Genomic DNA, 18512 nt, shown 5'->3' with positions numbered 1-18512 from the left:
GAGAGAGAGAGAGAGAGAGAGAGAGAGAGAGAGAGAGATATTTCCCCATTTCACTATCGTCCAAGAAGTCTTTCACCCAGCTTTAAAAGTTTCTTGCCAGCCTGTCAGGAAGTATTTTGACTGCCCCAGTGAATCAAGGGAGGAAAGTCTGCTGAGTGATCAATCACTCCACCTCAGTTCATGGTCTTCAACACTAAAGTGAACTTTGCTAAGGAGTCTATGAAAGGCACGATATAATGGGTGAAAGTAGGAAATTACAGAAAAGGTATATAAACTAGAATAAACATTAAATTCTTATACAAGTAAAACATACAAAATCAAAATTCAATGGACAGAATTAACACAAATTTAGCCAAAGCCAAACAGATTACTGAACTAAAGATGAGTGTTATAGATTGAATGCTGGTGTTGGGTCTCTGCACAAGGTGTTGGGTTTCTTGGGCCTGGAATTACAGATGACATACCATCCATCCATACACACTCAGACACTGGGTTGTTGGCTTATATTTTTCTCAACCTACTTTAAAAAAGGTTCAACCTACCCTCTAGCCCACCATACACCAGAGGTAGCAGAAAAGAAAGGTTATTAGGATATGGGGGCAGTAGAAATATATCTTTGAGGCAATTCCAATATTTGTTGTTTTCAGTCCAGTCCAATAGCAAACACCAAGCATGAACTTGGCAGCTGCAGACCAGTCCCCTCCCCACGCACCACACATGAGTCAGCAACTCCAGACAAAACTCAAAGGCTCGCCAACTGGCCCGAGTCCTCAGAAGCTGCAAGAAGCTGCAGGAACCTCATGAGAAGTTCTTTGGCAAGTTTCTCTCTATCAAGTCACTCCCAGTGAAGCTCAGCAAACCAATCATGCATGTCATCAGCAAAGAGTAGTGAGGTGGAGCAATGCAAGCCAAGGCTGCAGCTCCCACTGTCTGTGGCATCGTATTTATATTCCTTCAAACATCACCTGTCCTTTCACATGTCTGCTATAGCAAAACATCCTTTCACCCGTGTCTGTTCAGCAAAACATTCTTTTTTGTTGTTGTTTTTTGTTTTTTGTTTTTGTTTTTAGAGACAAGTTTTCTCTGTATAACTCTGGTTGTCCTGGAACTCACTTTGTAAACCAGGCTGGCCTCGATCTCAGAAATCCACCTGCCTCTGCCTCCCGAGTGCTGGGATTAAAGGTGTGTGGCCACCACGCCTGGCTCAGCAAAACATTCTTCCATGTATTTGCTTTAGCGAAACATCCTTTCACATGTATGCCCCAGCAAAACTTTATTTGACATAACTGACTTTCCAAAGAAACCAGAAGTTTTCATTTCATTGGGTGGATGGAGCAAAGGTCCAATCCTTTACACACACACACACACACACACACACACACACACACACACACACATGCATTTGGTGGATGCAGGCTCCAGTAAGCACGCTCCAACAACTTTATTTTTTTCTCTCACAGCTTGTAGATCCCACCAAAATCATTCAAGCAGTATAAAAGCACAACGTGATTACAATCTATTTTTCTCTTAGTGAATGATTATAAAAAAGCAGTTTGCTTCTCCAATACCTTTTCATGAAAAACATTTTACATATTGCAGGTGAAGAGAAAAACCAAATCATTCCCAAGAACCAGCATAGATTTCTAACTAAGCAACTTGTTATAGATTAACAAAGTGCAAGCAAACAAGGCAGTTTTCTCAGCCGGGCTCTCTTTACCAGCAAGCTGCAGTTTGTGGTTACTGAAAGGATCAATTATTTACTATTTATCTTAAAAAGTAATCCTAGAAAAATCTTAAAAGAATTATAAAATTTTATATAAAAAACAATCAGTCATTTTTACTTTAAATCCTAATTTTCAGTAACTCATATGAGGAAGCTGATGGCAAAAACAGGTACAAGAAATTAATCACAGCTTTATCCCTAGTCCAGCGTCAGCAAAAGAGTCATGCCTGTTGGTGCTATTTGGGCTGCCATTGTTCTTGCTCTCTGACCTCAAAGCTCCCTAGTTTAAGAGTGTGCCTTTCTGAGCTTTAAATTGTTCTCTAAGATTTTGTACATCAGAGCCACTGACAAAAGCAACTTAACCTAACTACTAACAATCTACGCCTGCAAATGCTTTCTAAGGGTGGTGGTCACTGCACGATCCACAGCATTAAGTTCTTTCCACGGGTGGTGGTTGAATCACTAACCTGCTCCAGCAGCAATGCTTGAAGAAGATCCAACACTATTATTGTAAGCTCCTTAGAGTTTCCATACAACTCATAGATTGTGAGGGCGGTGGTACGAAGGCAGGAAGCAGAGCAGAACTGTACAACAGCATGGAGTCTCAGGACCCATAGCCCTCCAGGCTCTGCCTCCACGACGCATGCCCACAGTAATCTAGTAATTGTGCTAACTGGTGGGCTGCATCCATGAGTTCTAAAGCCATTTGCTGTTCCTCTTGTGTGGCTCCTGACAGTTTTAGTCTTTGCCAATCTCAGGATCAGTGCTATATGTTGCCGTGTTTCTTTTAGCTGATATATTTCTTTTACCTGCTTTTCTTCTTTGTTTTGAGTCACATTTCCTTGTTGACTGTATGTCAAGCAATTTTCCCCCCATTGTTCTGGGAATAAAAGGTGACTGATATCCTGTAAAGGCATTGGTTTCTTTCAAAGCAACAGCCAAATTACAGGCAAATTTCCTTGATATTTTACAGAAGGTCGGTTGAAGATTACATAGACAGTCTTTTTTGCTCTCCTCCATGACAAAATCTCTTAGTTTTGAGATACACTTTATATTTCCATATTGTGACGTTTTCTGGAACTTGGAGGGTTTCTCAGATACTTGCCTGCCACTTTTAATTTGGTGAGGGTTAAGTCTGAGCTCATCTCTGATGAGATCCGCTGGTGAGATCCTGGGATTTCCTTCAGTTGAGCTTACCTATTTCTTGAAGTCTTATTCCATGCGTGCAGGGCAGAGGAGCAGGCAAGGGCTTGAGGAAAGATCCTTCCCCTTTTCTGAAATTCCCTGAATTTCTAACTACTCTGGTCAGCTCTTGCCCTGCCTTGTCATCAGGAAGACGCCAACAGATCTTGAGCTGTACTGTGTTCTTTGGACTGTGGGTGCCTGCAGAGGGAAGGACAAGTACGTGTGCTGTTCAGGTCACTCAGCCCCCCCCCCTCTCCTGTACCTACCTACCTGTTTATCTATAGATACAGATATGGCTTCACAGTCACCCAGTCTAGGCTTATGTGCACACTACTACACCAGGCTGAGTTTCTACTCATAACACTGGCATCTACTTCCTCTCGCAGTCTTTGCTGCCTGTTCTAATTCGGCCCCCTATGTGAAGTTGATAATGTTTCTGCAATTTTCCCGTTTTTAAATAGTATTTAACCTACTGGTTTATAAACCACTTCCAGAATAGCAATTGGACATTTCCTGTTATGCTAGATACCCAGAACAGATCCAAGTAAAGCTTTCAATTATAAAGTAGTCCCAGGCAGTGTTCATTTTTCTTCTACACTATACTTTCACAGTGTGGTCTCTATATTTCTAATAATTGCTTATTCCTTCTGCCTTATTTTGCAGCTAGTAGTATAATGACTGGGCACACCTGTTGAGTTATAAGGTCGTTGAGGATAGAGACCATTAGTTGTCCTTGTGGTTGACATTTTCTCTACCTTGGCATCTAGCCCAAACTGAATCTAATTTATAGGTGTGAAAGTCAAGTAGAAGCTTAAGTAAATTTAAAGAGCCAACTATTAACATAGTGTGTTTAGAAAAGTTCCATGTAGACTTAGTAGTGAAGACCTAGTCCTGTAAGCTGTGAAGAGTAGCAAGGAGGCACACCAGAATTGGCAGACGATGAGAAGGAAGTGGTGGCAGTTCGTGTGGAGGCAGGTTATGGGAAACCTTAGAACATATGGTAAGAATTTGGGATTTTAAATATGATGGAAACCATCGGAGCATGTTGGCTAGAGCAATAATGTATGGCTTATATTTAAGGAGTTCAATCTCATTGTGAAGGGAGTAGAGGTTATGTGAGGGGCATGAATAGAATCAGGGGTGGACAAGGATGGCTCAGAAGCTGTTTTAGGGTTTCCATTGCTGTGAAAAGACACAATGACCAAGGCAACTTTTATAAACCCAAACATTGAATTGGGGCCAACTTACAGTTTCAGTTCATTATCATCATGGAGAGAAGCATGGCAGCAGACATGGTGCTAGAGGAGAAATTGAGATCTGAAGGCAGTCAGAAGAAACTGACTTCCAGGGAGCTAGGAGAGGGGTCTCAAATCCCACCCACAGTGACACACTTTCTCCAACAAGGTCACACTTCCTAATAGTGCTGCTTCTCATGGGCCAAGCCTAGTCAAACCACCACAGAAGGTAAAGGTGGTTGCTGCAAGCTAGATAACAACTTGATCCTTGGAACACATATGGTGGAAGGAGAGAACCCATTGCCCAAAGCTGTTCTCTGAACTCCACTTATATGCTGTGGCACATTCCTGCCCCAAAGAATAGACTCAGGAAGAACAATTATGGGCTACTGAGATAATCTGGGTCAGGTGTCGCCTGATTAACTTGGGGGTAGAGTGGTATGAAGTGTTTAGAGTCTGGATGTATTTGATGTTAGAATCCAGGAATTTTTGAAAGAACTTTCACAGGGTCTGCAAATATCTATCTATCTATCTATCTATCTATCTATCTATCTATCTATCTATCTATCATCCACCACCTGTCTAGATGTCTAGATTATATGTGTGAAGAAACTGAGGGTAGATAAGGAGTTCTGGTAAGTTCTGAAGTAGTGTCTTGGTTGTCTTTCTATTAGCCTCAAATTGCTTCTAAGTAAGAGTCAACTTGTTTAAAATTATCACATTTATCTGGAGGCTGTAGCCAGTACTTATTTAAAAATTCTTTCAGAAGAAGGGTCTTGGCAGGGTTCTTTAAGAGTCTTTGAGAGTTTTTTTTGTTTTGTTTTCCTTTTATATTTCTATTATGAAAAATTCTTAGGGAACCCTTGCTGATATTAGAGATTTACTAATTTGAATAGGAAAGACTGAATTTCTTCTTGGAGCCTTCACATTCTGCAAGGAAATGTTCTGAGTTGTAGTTAAGAGAAGCTGATGAACACAATTAGAGTTGTCTTTTGGAATACAATAGATAAAGATCAGAATCTGGTGTGGTGCGGTGGACTGTGAGAGGAACCCTGGTAAGGATGAGTTGGGCTTGAAGCACCGGAGGCCCAGAAGAGATGGTAGGGACTTTGTCTGCTCCAGACTTCAGGCACCTGTCACATAGCCACAGTGCCTATGAGAAAACTGTGGCCTTCAGTCACATAGCGAACGCACCCATAAATCCCTCTTCATGTAGATGAGGCATCTCAGGCCAAGCCAATCGGGAGCACCTGCTGTCAGACCCACCCCACCCCAAACTTGTATATAAGATCCTAGGCAGAAGGAATAAAGTTGTGTGCGAATTACTCTGCCGTCGAGAACACCTGTCACAGAGCTGTAACACTGCCTGGGAAGAGAATGCTCTCCCAAAGCTTTCTCTATGAGTAGCTTCCCTGCAGTCTGCTTGCTGCTCGCTAGCAGGCCTCCACCAGCTCGGCTCTGCTAGGCTCAGCTCTGCACCAGCAGTGCAGTGTCTTGCAGCAACACTGGCTGCCTGGGCAGCAGCAGTGGAGGCGGCAGAGGCATTTCCTCTTCCTGCTCCTGCCCTTTCCATTCGCTAGAACCTTCCTGCCAGGCAGTGCCAGAAGTCTCCGCAGATAGCTTCCGGATAGCTTCCGGTACACAGACAATCAGGGTTTGGGCTTTAGGCTGGTCCACTTCTCTCTGTAAAGTCTCAGTGAATCATTTTACCCTTTGAGCCTTAGCCTTTCCACCTGTGAAATGAAACCAGCTCCTATCTCATGATTATTGTAAAAATGAAGTATTATCATATTTTCTTAGTAGACATATCACACAGACGTTAAAATTTCATGAAGTCGAAATCTTAGTGAAGTTTCTGAAGTGATTATAAAGCAATGTACTGGAAAATATGTGTGCAAAAATTCTGTATTTATATATTACTTCAATATATACGTAAATATATACCATAAAATGTATAAGTTCAGGGAGTAGATCTGTAGATGCTAAATAATAGTAAGGGAAAAATTATTAAGGTCTGTAGTGGGCTAAGATGCATATAGACAACAATATTGTTATCTACTGTATATTTAAAAAATCTAGAAGGAATTTTGTATATTTTCACTATAAATTAATAAATATTTCAGGTGATAGACATGTTTAACGTGATTTAAACATTGAACATATACATGTTTTGAAGCATACATATCTCATAAATATTTAATTTATTTTTATACAGTATTTAAAATGAGTTTACTGTCTAAAAGGATATGACTGAAGAGAAATATGTTTACTTTACAGGTATTGGTTTGCCTTGAGAATGGGTTACCATGTGGTTTTCAAACACAGCGACAGGAAGAGTAATTTTATGGAGGAGCGAACAGATCCACACAAAGAAGCCATTGACATGGCCACCGACTTGAGCATGCTCAGGCTGTTCGAGACCTACCTGGAAGGCTGCCCGCAACTCATTCTCCAGCTCTTTGCCTTTCTGGAGCGTGGCCAGGCAAATTTAAGTCAGTGTAAGTCTTTCTTAATACCCCAAGCTAGATGTACGCCACCGAGATCTTATGATAACTGTGTAAACCCCAGGGCTGCTTTCGATTTTTTAATTCCTAAGGTTTTTTTTTTTGAAGTGAAATTCAACACGTTTCAAATATTAAGATGTGTATAAAGATATAATCTCTCCCTCTGATCTTCATGTTCCTTCCCTTGTCTGCCCCAAAGGGGAACGGCTGCTGTCAGTTACTAGACAGTCCTTCAGAGAACTTGGAAAAAGCATATGCTATGCTTTCTTTCATTTCTTTTCCTTAAGGGTAGCAATTGGCTTGCTTTTTGCTCTGCTGTATGTCCTGTAGAACTGTCCAAATCAGTATGGAAGCTTTCCCTATTTTTCTTCTCACACACACTGTGTTACAAACGAGAGATAAACCACATTTACTTGCCAGTCTGTTATTTATGTTAATTTGAGGTTGTTTAAAAATAGCTTACTATTAAATGATGCCTCAATCAAGCTTTGAATCTTTATGCTATGATTCTGGCCTTATCTTACTGTTTTTTATTGATCTTTTTAAAAATTAGAATAGATTTTTTCCTATAATATATCCTCAATAGTTTTCTTTTCCTCTGCTCCTCCCAGTACTGCCACCCTCCATCCCTCTGGGTCCTCTTCCTTTGACTCTCCTTAGAAAATGAGCAGGCATCTAAGAGCTTATAATATAATATAATATAATATAATATAACTCCTAGCAAATCAGAATAGGACAAAGTAAACAAATAGAAGGGAAAGGTCCCAGGAAAGGGCGCAAAAAACAGATGTAGACACAGAACCCATTAGTTTTCACACTCAGTGATATCATCAAAGTACAAAACCAGAAGCCATAATATATGTGCAAAAGACCTATAGGGTAGGAAATAAACAAACAAACAAATAGAAAGTAGAAATTAAAAAAAAAAAACAAAAGAAAAAGAAACAAAAATTCTCAGCATGACATTATGAGACAAGGAACCTCCAAAGATGGCACTGTGCCCTGCACTTAGTTTGTTTCACCCCTGACATTCTCTTGGAGGAAGCTAAGCTTTCACTGGAGAGAGCTTTTGGGTTAGGGACAGGGACAGGGACAGGGACATGGGTCTCTTATCCAAATTCATGTTTCCTTTTCTTAAAGGAAGAGTTGGAAGAACGTTAACTTGAGAGAGAGAGAGAGAGAGAGAGAGAGAGAGAGAGAGAGAGAGAGAGAGAGAGAGAGAGTGCTAGCAACAGAGAACTTGGTAAATAAGTTCCTGTAGNGAGAGAGAGAGAGAGAGAGAGAGAGAGAGAGAGAGAGAGAGAGAGAGAATGTGCTAGCAACAGAGAACTTGGTAAATAAGTTCCTGTAGATGTTTAGCATAAACTTATAGCTCTTAGCAGAGTCTTCTAAAAGAAAATTTAATGCATAGAAAAGCATTTATGAGATCACACTTAATTTTTATAAGGTTTTTCATTAGCATATTATTTTTATTCTTTAATCTTTTTTTTTTCAGTCTAGTCGTTATCCTCCTCCTGGTGTACTCTCTGTTCCTCATCCCATACCTTCTCTCCCCCCCCTCCCTGCAACCCCCATTTCTAAAAGGGTGTCCCCACCCCACATCCCACCAGACCTCCCCACTCCCTGGGGCCTCAAGTTTCTGGAGGATTAGGTGCGGCTTCTCTCACTGAGGCCAGACCGGGCAGTCTTCTGTTGTATATGTGTTGCGGGGGGTGCATCATATCAGCTGGTATATGCTGCCTGGTTGGTGGCTGTGTGTCTGAGACATCTCGGGGGTTTAGGTTAGCTGAGACTGCTGGTCTTCCTATGGGGCCCCTCTTCCTCAGCTTCTTCAAGCTTTTCCCTATATCAACCATGGGGGTCCCTGATTTCTGTCCATTGTTTGGGTGTAAATATATACATCTGACTCTTTCTGCTTCTTGTTGGGTCTTTCAGAGGGCAGTCATGAAAAGTCCCTTTTTGTGAGCACTCCATAGCCTCAGTAATAGTGTCAGGCCTTGGGGACTCTTTTTAAGCTGGATCCCAATTTGGGCCCGTCACTGAACCTCCTTCCCCTCAGTATCTTTTCCATTTTTGTCCCTGCAGTTCTTTCAGTCAGGAACAATTTTGGGTCAGAGTTTTTGACTGTGGGATGGCAATCCTTTCCCTCCACCTGATGTTCTGTATTTCTATAACAAGCCAAAGGGCCCAAGTGAGGATGCCTCAATCCCATGTGGGCGGGAGAGGGGACAGGGAGGGAAAGGGGGAACAAGATCAGGTATTGGTATATTTGAGGGAATAGTACTGAAGCCCTCAGGGCCAGCAGAATGAATGAAAACATACAACCTTGGGAGGTAGGAGGTGGGGGGACCCTTTAGAATGTACCAGAGACCTGGGAGGTGAGAGACTCTCAGGACTCAAAGGGAACCTTAGATGAAACTCCCTATAGTGGGGAGAGGGAACTTGTAGAGTTGATCAATGTATTCTTAAGGATACAAAGAAATGATTAGAAGAAAGAAACATGTTTTGATGAAAGTGTGACAAACTGGTAAGTATGGCTGCTGTTGACAGTGGAATTTTGAATGATTCTCTTCATCTTAAATGTTTTTGGATAATCATAAAATTTTCAAAGTATAAAAACATTGTGCTATACCATTGAGAAAATCATACAACCTTGACCAAAAGAGCTTTATTCCAGAGATACTACGTTAGTTTAACGCATTCAGTTTAATAGATGTATTATAGAAATAAACTTAAAGTTGGGAGATGCAGAAAATATTTGAAAAAGTTTAACATGTCTCTTTTGTAAAAGTAACTTTTATTTACTAGATGTTGTTGTCATCTCAAAGGCTTACTGCTGAGTAAGCTCACTCTTTCCATCCTTTTTCTGAACTCTGACTGTCTGGTTCAATTCAGCTGTTCTGGCCCAAAATTACTGATTCAAACAGGCTTCTCTCAGCTTCTGACTGAATTGCTCTGCTTGGCCTCAAACTAACTCTGGCAATTTTTTCTAATCTTCTGGCTTTGTCTTATTCTTTGGCTTCAGCTGCCTCTGCATGAATGCATGAATGAACTCAAGTCCACTCTATTGAACTGACCTCTCTCCTAGAACTGCTCTTTAATTGCCTCTCTTTCTTGTCTGCTTTCCTGAGAGCTGGGTGAATCTTATCTCTGACTCATTCTGTCGAACCTTTCTCTGATTCATCACTTTGTCTGTCCCTCAATTGGTGTCACTTTCAAACAAGTCTTCTTCCTTTTACAAACACAGGCTAGAAGGTCTTTGGATGTGACCTCTTGCCAGAGCAGTCATGTTGCTGGATTAAAATTCCTCTAGACTTCATGGTAAAAGTCTTGAAGAGGTTAGGAATGAATGGATCAAACCTCAAAATAGGAAAGGCCATTTACAATAAACCTATAGCCAGTATTATAATAATAAAAACCAAGTGCATTACCTCTAAAGAAAGTGATTTCTACTCTCATTGTTTTTATTCAGTAGAGAACTCAAAGTCCTGTTAGATAAACAAGATATCACAAAGACATAAAGGGATAAAAACATGAAAGGAAGAAGGCAACATGTCCTTCATTACAGACTATCGTCCTATACTTAATAGACTCCAGAGAAGGTGCAAACTGAATAAAGTACTCTCAGTAAAGTTGTAAGACAAAAATCAGTACCCTTCATATCAACAACAAAAAACTCTCAGAGAAAGGAATTATAGAAAAATATCTCATTTATAATAGCTCAAAGAAATATAGTACTAGGAATAAACCCAATCAAGGTAGGGAAAAAATTTTATAATGAATACTTTGAGACTACAAAACAACAAACAAACAAAACAACAGCAACAACAACCTAAAATCTCCCACCAACAACAGAAAAGATACTAGATAATGAGGAGGAGATTTTCCATGTTCCTGGCTTGAAATAGAAAATATTGTGAAAATGACTGTGATCTACAGAATTAATGTGATTTCTATCTAACTTCCAGTGTCATATTTTACATAGCTAGTAAAAATATTTTAAGAATTTGCATAGATCTACAGAAATCCACAAAACAAATATCCAGTGTAATAATAAAGTGAAAGAACATGGCTGGAGTTATTACAATACCTGATCTCAAATTATACTATAAAGCTGTAGTGATAAAGGCAGCCCTATACTGCCATAAAAACAGGCAGGTTAGACCAATGGAGCAGAATAGAGCATATGGAAATAAACCAATGAGCTATGGCTGCCCAATTTTCAACAAAGGTGTCTAAACATGCACTAGGAAACAAGTCTATCCAAGAAATGGTATTGGCTTGGCCTAACTGTGTTCCCCCAAAGCCATAGCTATCTAACCAGACCCCCAATACCAGCCACGAGAAGCCCCCTTTACAGTTGTCGGTCGGGGGGAATCAAGAGATTACCCAAACAATATAGGTATTGCTGTTGTCCTTAGCTATCTCCCAGAGGTAAAAGTTAATGCTCTATTTCTGAAGACACCACATACTTTAGACAAAAGACCAGGAGGACCTAGGCTGGATCCGACTTGAAAGGTCCCTAGTCCCACAAGTATTAGCTTTCATAGTACTAGAACTTGTTATGAAAGTTTCCAAGTGAGAAAAGCAATCAATGATGCTACCCAGCTGTAACACCGATGAACCACAATAACTAGGGTGGCAGGCAAGATCCTGAGATGCAGTCGTGATATCATGGTGGTAACCAACAGCTCTTTAATTGAACTTAAGGCTAGCTTAACAGGAGGAGAATCATGTGTTTCTACCTAATTAACTATATAGGACCAGCGAGTTCAGGGACCTTTGATGACTACTGCCACATTACTAAGACATCGTAATTCCTAACAGCATTTTAATATTTCTCTGGTGGTGGCCCCATCTCTTCTGGGAAAGGTGCGTGAGTGTAATGCAGATGGTCCTCCTTAGGGCAAGGCCTGAGGTGCTGCGGAGATATTCATGCAGAATCTCCTGGCTGTTCCTGAGGGAAATCTTAGTCGGCTTTTGCCTTGCATTTGCATTTTGGGTTTTGCTATGGGCTGTTTTTACTTTTACTTCGTCTGTGACAGACACTTCCCCACAATCAGAAAAAGAAAGCTTGGGACAAACTCTTGTTTGTCTCTGAGGATCGTGGGAATGGAACAGATCATCATTATTAACAAATCATCAAACTCCTGTTTGTTAACAATGCTGATTTAGTGGAGTCAACACCAGGGCCTGGCCTGGGCACATCTGCTGATGTCCAGATGTTTTCTCCTGATGGGAACTTGGTTCTGACAATGGTCTGCCCACCAACTGTTCTGAACACCAGGAAATCTAGTGTGAGATGTGTTTCTTATCAATGACAGGAAAGTTTTACCCACAATACCTCACCCATATGACTGCCTAAACAAAACCTAAAGAAGTGTAACACCAACAGACACGGGGGAAATCTCAAAGGGTTCATCCATAGCGAAGAACTACAGGCGACTAAGGAATTCTGAGACTGGGAACAATAGTCTTTCCTAGGGATGCGCCCCCTACTTGGTTATCTAACACCAAATGGGCAGTCCTGAATTCTTATACATATAAGCAACACTAAACGGACAGGTTGTATTTATACATTTAGGTGTGTGTGTGTGTGTGTGTGTGTGTAACAGTAATGGTTAAAGAAAAAAGTGATTTTATAAGAGAACAAGGCACAGGATATATGGGGGTGTTGGAGGGAGGAAAGAAAAGCAGAAAATGATATATTTTTATTAAAAAGTAAATTTATAAAAATTTTAATAATAAGAAATGGTGCAACAAAATTGCATATTCACCCATAGAAGAATGAAATTAAATCCATTATCTTTTACCTTGTACAAAAAGATCAATTCAATGTGGAGCAAAGATAGTAATATAAAACCTGAAATGTTGAAACTGCTCGAGGGAAATGGAATGACAAAGGTAAGAACTTTCTGAACAGAACTTGGCAGCACAGGAACTGGCTCCCAACCAACACATAGACCTACACAGCAAAAGAAACTGTCCACAGAGTGTCCACAGCCCATAGATTGGGAGAAAAATCTTTAACTGCTATTCTTCAGAAAAAGGGCTAATATACAGAATTTACAAAGAGCTGCCAAAGTTATAGACCAATTTTTCAGTTTCTGTTAGCAAATGGGCTAATAGAATTGACAAACAGCTATCAACTAAACAAGCACAGATTTCCTTTATGTATCTTATTGTTATTGTTGTTTGGTTGGCTTGAGGCAAGGTTTTTCTGTGTAGTCCTGGCTGACCTGGAACTTGCTCTGTGTGCTCTATTGCTGAGGACACCATACACTTTAGACATAAGCTCAGGAGGACCTCGGATGGATCTGCTTGCCTCTGCCTCCTAAGAGTTGCATTTAAAGGCATGTGACATTGTGTTTGACTTCCAGTAAGTATCTTAGAAAGCAGTCAATATTCTTAGCCATCAGGGAGATTTAAGTTAAAATGACTTGATATTTCATCTCTCCCAAGTCAAGTGGATATCACCAATGCTGATGAGAAGATGGTAAGAAGAGGTACACCCTAGGAGAAATCAATATAGAGGTAGCTAAGAAAATTAAAAACAGACACATCATATAACTCAGTTATACCACAGTCATATACCCAAAGAACTCCATATCCTAACAGGGAGATACTGACACTGCCATGTTTATTATTACTCTATTATGAAGGGAATTGACCCAAACTAGGTTTTCATCCACAGATGAGTAGCTAATGAAAGTGTGGTATGTATATTCATCCTATGGAATTTTACTTATTAATACATAAAATGAAATTATGAAATTTGCAGGAAAGTGGATGAATCTTGGAAGTATGATATTAAATGAGATGACCCAAACTCAGTTAGACAAACATGTGCTCCCCCCTACACAGGTTCTACATTGTAAGGTTGCACGTATGCATATAGATGGACATACATGGACCGGAGCATAAAAACCTGGAAAAGAGACCTACAGAGAGTTATTAAAAAGCAGCTGAGGTGCTGTGTCAGGGAGTGTTTGTGAACCCCAAAAGACCACCAAGGAGCCATTTCCAATGTTATAGCATTAGGGTCTCTTTATTACAAGCTCGGGCTTGGCCTCTCCTCCAACCCAACCCTGACAGAGCAGAACAGGAAGGGAAGGTGGGGCAGCCTCGAACCCTAAGCAGGGCAAGGTTTTAGAGGGATTGGGAGTCAGTGAGTCTATCTTGGCAAGTATCTAACTCAATGTCCATTGTAAGCCGACAGGTGGGTGATCCGAAGCACGGCTGTATGTATACAGTCACAAACGGTCTGAAAGCTCACCTGAGACAATCAGACTCATCTTTGATTAGCTGTTGCTAGGAAGCAGCTGGCAGTAACCCTGGCCAAGGACAAGCCGTGAGGTCCTTCTTGGTACCCGGTGTAACGTGAGTTCTGCTTTAGGTCCTTCTCAGACTTCCCCCACCCACCTTTCCTTTTCTTTAAGATGGGGCCTGTCTTAAGATGGAGTAGGTTTGGCCTTTCATTTCCCCTCTTCTCTGGTAACTGGAAGGTCCAACCATGGGGCTTCCCGAAGTTTTTAGGCTTTGTTTTAAGGGACTGGTTGTATAATTCTAACTTCATGAAAACAGTCACAGGGCTATGTCTTTACGACTCAGTTAACTCAGGCCTGGATGTATTGGTGACTGGAAAGGACTGGGCTGGTGGTGTCATTGTCCACTTCTTGTGGTGTCTCTGAGCTCAGGTAGGGGCCCCATCAGGGGGAAATCTTGAGGCTGAGTTTCCTCCCACTGGTCTGGCTTGTTTTCAACTGTCAGTGGGTCTGTGATTTTATGTTGTAATCCTGTCAACCTCCACGGTGATGGGAGAGACCTTTTTAATGAGGCTCTAATGATCCCTGGCTGGAGGGGGACCTGTTTTATAGAGAATATGAAGTTTAGGGCAAATATGTTTCTGAGCTCCTTGGACACCTTTGAGATCATCTAGCAATTGGCACTCAAACTCAGCGATGACCTCTGCCTGTATGTTAAGAACAATGTGGTGTGGTATCCTGAACATGATTTCAAAAGGGATGAGTCCCATCTGGTAAGGGGAGTTTCATACCCAGTAAAGAGTGAAGGGAAGGACAGTTATTCAGCCATTGTCAGTCTCTCAGGTCAATTTAGTTAAGGTTTCTTTTAGGGTTTTGTTTATTGTTTCCTACCTGTTCTGAACTTTGGGCTCTATATGTACAATAAAGTTCCCAACCAATCTCTAGAATATTTGCCTAGTCTCTGACTTATTTGGGACACAAAAGCTGGTCTATTATCTGGACCTATCATTTGAGGACGTCTATACCTTGGCAGTATGTCCTCTAAGAGCTTCTTTGTCACCGTGGATGTAGTTTTATGTTCAGTGGGGAAAGACTCAGTCCAACCTGAAATGGTATCTATAAACGTCAGTAAATATTTATATCTAAATTTTTCTGGAATAACCTCTGTGAAGTCTGTCTCTCATTAGATTCTGGGCCTTGTGCCTCTGAATCTATTATTGAGGTTCTTGTTAGTCACTGCATTAGTTAGCTGGCAGGCTTTACAATTTTGACAATCTCAGTGATTGTTTTGTCTACTAGACACTTGTACTGTTACTGGCAAATTTATTGTTCATTTAGTTTTTGTCCTATGTCCCATTCTTACAAAGGCTACAGATTTTGCTTATATGTACATATTTTTTAAAACTGGATATTTTCTTTATTTATATTTCAAATGTTTTTTCCTTTCCAGGCCTCCCCTTTGGAAACCCCCTATCCCATCCTCCCTCTCCCTGCCTCTATGAGGGTGCTCCCCCATCTACCCACTTCTGTCTTCCTGCCCTGACATTCTCCTACATTGGGGCATCGAACACCCTCAGGCCCAAGGGCCTCTTCTCCAACAAGGCCATTCTCTGCCACATATGTGGCCAGCACCATGGGTCACTCCATTTTCTTCTTTGGTTGGTGGTCCAGTCCCCGTGAGCTCCAGGGGGTCTGGCCTGTTGACAATGTTGCTCTCTCCATGGGACTGCAACCCCCCTCAGCTCCTTCAGTCCTTTCTCCATCTCCTTCATCAGGGACCCCCGCACTCATTCCAATGGTTGGCTGTGAGCATCTGCCTCTGCATTTGTCAGGCGATGGTAGAGCCTCTCAGGAGACAGCTATATCAGGCTCCTGTAAGCGAGCACTTCCCAGAATCCACAATAGCATCCAGGTTTGGCTAGTGTATATGGGATGGATCCCCAGGTGGGGCAGTCTCTGACGGCCTTTCTTTCAGTCTCTGCTCCACACTTTGTCTCCATATTTCTTCCGGTGAGGATTTCGTTCTCCCTTCTAAGAAGCACTGAAGCATCCACATTTTAGTCTTCCTTCTTCTTATGTGTCATATGGTCTGCAAATTGAATCTTGGGTATTCTGAACATTGGGCTAATATCCACTTATCAGTAAGTAAATACCATGTATGTTCTTTTGTGACTGAGTTACCTCATTCAGGATGATATTTTCAAGTTCTGTCCATTTGCCTGAGAATTTCATGAAGTCATTGTTTTTAATAGCTGAGTAGTACTCCATTGTGTAAATGTACCACATCTTTTGTATCCATTCCTCTGTTGAGGGGCATCTGGGTTGTTTCCAACTTCTGGCTATTATAAATAAGGCTGCTATGAACATAGTAGAGCGTGTGTCCTCATTACATGTTGGAGAATCTTCTGGGCACATGCCCAGGAGTGGTATAGTTGGGTCCTTAGGTAGGACTGTGTCCAATTTTTCTGAGGAACCACCAGACTGATTTCCAGAGGGACTGTACCAGTTTGTAATCCCACCAGCAATGGAGGAGTATTCTTCCTTCTCCATATCCTAACCAGCATCTGTTGTCACCTGAGTTTTTTATCTTAGTCATTCTGACTGGTGTGAGGTGGAATCTCAGGATTGTTTTGATTTGCATTTCCCTGATAACTAAGGATGTTGAACATTTCTTTAGGTGCTTCTCAGCCATTCAGTATTCCTCAGTTGAGAATTCTTTGTTTAGCTCTGTTCCCCACTTTAAAAATAGGGTTATTTGGTTCTCTGGAGTCTAACTTCTTGAGTTCTTTGTATATATTGGATATAGGCTTCTATCGGATGTGAGATTTGTAAAGATCTTTTCCCAATTTATTGGTTGCCGTTTTGTCCTATTGACAGTGTCCTTCTCCTTACAGAAGCTTTGCCATTTTATGAGGTCCCATTTGTATATTCTTGATCTTAGAGCACAGGCCATTGCTGTTCTGTGAAGAAACTTTCCCCCGTGCCCATGTGTTTGAGGCTCTTCCCCATTTTCTCCTCTATAAGTTTCAGTGTCTCTGGTTTTATGGAGATCCTTGATCTACTTGGACTTGAGATTTGTGCAGGGATATAAGAATGGATCAATTTATATTCTTCTATATGTTGACCACCAGTTGAACCCACACCATTTGTTGAAAATGCCGTCTTTTTCCCCCCACTGGATGGTTTTATCTCCTTTGTCAAAGATCAAGTGACCATATTTGTGTGGGTTCATTTCTGGGTCTTCAATTCTATTCCATTGATCTACTTGCCTGTCACTGTACCAGTACCATGCAGTTTTTATCACAATTGCTCTGTAATACAGCTTGTGGTCAGGAACAGTTATTTCCCCAGAAGAACTTTTATTGTTGAAATAGTTTTCGCTATGCTGGGATTTTTGATTTTCCAAATGAATTTGAGAATTGCTCTTTTTAACTCTATGAAGGATTGAGTTGGAATTTTGATGAATTTAGTGAATCTTTAGATTGCTTTTGGCAAGATGGCCATTTTTACTATATAAGTCCTCCCAATCCACGAGCATGGGAGATCTTTCCCTCTTCTGAGGTCTTTGATTTCTTTCTTCAGAGACTTTAAGTTCTTGTCATACAGATGTTTCACTTGTTTTGTTAGAGTCATACTAACATATTTTATATTATTTGTGACTATTGTGAAGGGTGTCCTTTCCCTAATTTCTTTCTCAGCCTATTTATCCTTTGAGTAGAGAAAGACTACCAATTTGAGTTAATTTTATATCTGGCCACTTTGCTGAAGTTGTTTATCAGCTGTAGAAGTTCTCTGGTGGAATTTTAGGGGTCACTTATGAATACTATCATATCATCTGCATGATATTTTGACTTCTTCCTTTCCAATTTGGATCCCTTTGACCTCCTTTTGATGTCTAATTGCTCTAGCTAGAACTTCAAGTACTATATTGATTAGACAGGGAGAGAGAAGGAAGCCTTGTCTAGTCCTTGATTATAGGGGGATTGCTTCACGTTTCTCTCCATTTATTTTGATATTGGCTACTGTTTGCTGCATATTGCTTTTGCTATGTTTAGGTATGGGCCTTGAATTCCTGATCTTTCCAAGACTTTTAACATGAAAGGGTGTTGAATTTTGTCAAATGCTTTTTCAGCATCTAATGAAATGATCATGTGTTTTTTTTTCTTTGAGTTTGTTTATGTGGTGGATTACGATGATGGATTTCTGTAAATTGAACCATCACTGCATCCTTGAGATGAAGCCTACTTGATTGTGGTGAATGATCGTTTTGATATGTTCTTGGATTCAGTTTGTGAGAATTTTATTGAGTATTTTTGCATCGATATTAATAAGGGAAATTGGTCTGAAATTCTCTTTCTTTGTTGGATCTTTGTGAGGTTTGGTATCAGTGTAACTGTGGCTTCATAGAATTGGGTAGTGTTCCTTCTATTTCTATTTTTTGAATAGTTTGAAGAGTATTGGTATTAGGTCTTCTTTGAAGGTCTGTTAGAATTCTCCACTAAACCCATCTGGTCCTGGCCTTTTCTTGGTTGGAAAACTTTTAATGATTGCTTCTACTTCTATAGGGGTTATAGGACTATTTGGATGGTTTATCTGATTC

The 18512-nt window shown here is 40.7% G+C and overlaps 1 protein-coding gene across 5 annotated transcripts in view; it reads left to right on the top strand.

The window, feature by feature from the left end:
- Xkr9 (XK related 9) overlaps nucleotides 1-18512 on the top strand; it is a 41804-nt gene that overhangs the window by 13594 nt on the left and 9698 nt on the right. For all 5 annotated transcript variants that reach the window (XM_029533379.1, XM_029533382.1, XM_029533381.1 and 2 more), the window contains one exon: nucleotides 6421-6641. In XM_029533379.1, the coding sequence (XP_029389239.1) occupies nucleotides 6421-6641 (221 nt within the window). The remainder of the gene's footprint in view (nucleotides 1-6420; nucleotides 6642-18512) is intronic.

The sequence above is a fragment of the Mus pahari genome, chromosome 22 (genome assembly GCF_900095145.1).
Source record: "Mus pahari chromosome 22, PAHARI_EIJ_v1.1, whole genome shotgun sequence".
NCBI classification, from domain to species: Eukaryota; Metazoa; Chordata; class Mammalia; order Rodentia; family Muridae; genus Mus; species Mus pahari.
This window is presented reverse-complemented; position numbering and strand designations above follow the sequence as displayed.